This window comes from Phaethon lepturus, unplaced genomic scaffold, assembly GCF_000687285.1.
Source record: "Phaethon lepturus isolate BGI_N335 unplaced genomic scaffold, ASM68728v1 scaffold25552, whole genome shotgun sequence".
In the NCBI taxonomy this organism is placed as follows: Eukaryota; Metazoa; Chordata; class Aves; order Phaethontiformes; family Phaethontidae; genus Phaethon; species Phaethon lepturus.
In genome coordinates this window covers 2,512-3,657 of record NW_010521565.1, presented here as the reverse complement: position 1 = coordinate 3,657, position 1,146 = coordinate 2,512, and the positions used below count along the sequence as shown (strand labels likewise).

At 57.2% G+C, this 1,146-nt stretch overlaps 1 protein-coding gene across 1 annotated transcript; it reads left to right on the top strand.

The window, feature by feature from the left end:
* Window positions 1-23: 23 nt before the first annotated feature.
* On the top strand, window positions 24-640 carry LOC104616530 (nicotinamide N-methyltransferase-like). The gene is given in 2 exon segments (XM_010281573.1): window positions 24-180; window positions 183-640. Coding segments are annotated over 2 exon segments (615 nt in total).
* The last annotated feature ends 506 nt before the right edge of the window (window positions 641-1,146 follow it).

The window sequence follows — 1,146 nt, the reverse complement described above, 5'->3', positions numbered from 1 at the left end:
CCCTGCCACCAACCACGGTGTACATGAAGTCGCAGGTGCTAAATAACCACGTCTATGTATTTGTTTATTCACTTGCTAGGGAGAAGCGGGCTGCGAAAGAGGAGAAACCGAGAAAGGAGGCGAGGCAGGTTCTGAAGCGCAACGTGACCAAAGCCAACCCCACGGACCCCGCCTCCCTGCCGACGACCGCCTCCTCCCCACCCTCTGCTCGGAGGCCGCCTGCGAGGACCTGGCCACGTTCTGCGGTGCCCTGAGAAACGTCGGTGCCCTCATGAAGCCGGGGCGGCACGTGGCGATGGTGACCATCCTACGGGAAAACTATGACGCCTTCAAAAAGCAAGTTTTCTCATGCCTCCGCCCGGGGAGGAACGTGGTGGAGGAGGCCGTGGAGGGCGCTGGCTTTGGCGTGAAGTTCAGTGAGGTCCGGCCATACCTGCCCGGCAACGTCCGCACGGACTGCAAAGCCACGCTGAGCCTCATGGCACGCAGGCGTGCCTCCATCACCAGACCGCGTGCGGGCACTGGGGAGGAAAACAGCAGTGCGTCTCGTTTCAAGAAGCCCCGCCGATGTAACCCACAGCCCCTCACCCCTTTATCTGAAAGCAAACAGACTCGCAAGTGCTCTGTAAGGACCGTTTGACAAAACGCTGCGGCCCCAGCGATATGTACCTGCCGGGTGCTGGCATGCACGTGGGAATGGGGTAGGAAGGGCCGGCAGATGGAAACGATCCTCTCGCCAGAGCAACCTCCTCCGGCTCAAAGCGCCACTGGCCGTACCCAGTTGCTCTCCAACAATTACAGACAGCTGGACCTGTGACATACCAGGGATTTGTTTTAGAGAAGTTTGGGAAACCTTCTCACTGGATACAGAGTCCTGTCACAAACCTTATTGCTTCTGACAGAAGAGGCTGGCATAACGTTAAGAGCGAGAGAGAGATACAGCCCAGGAAGGAGTCGAGAGGTTGAAAGCAGTCGTGGTCCATGAGTACCATACCAGCTCCACAGCACCCGGCAAGCCCAGGTAGGAACCAGAGGTGTTCGGCTTCCTCTCCGTCTGGTCGCCTTCCAGTTTCTTGGCAAGAATCTAACAAAAAAAACAAAAACCAGTGAAGGTTTTTAGGGCCGCAGCAGAACATTTGCACCAGT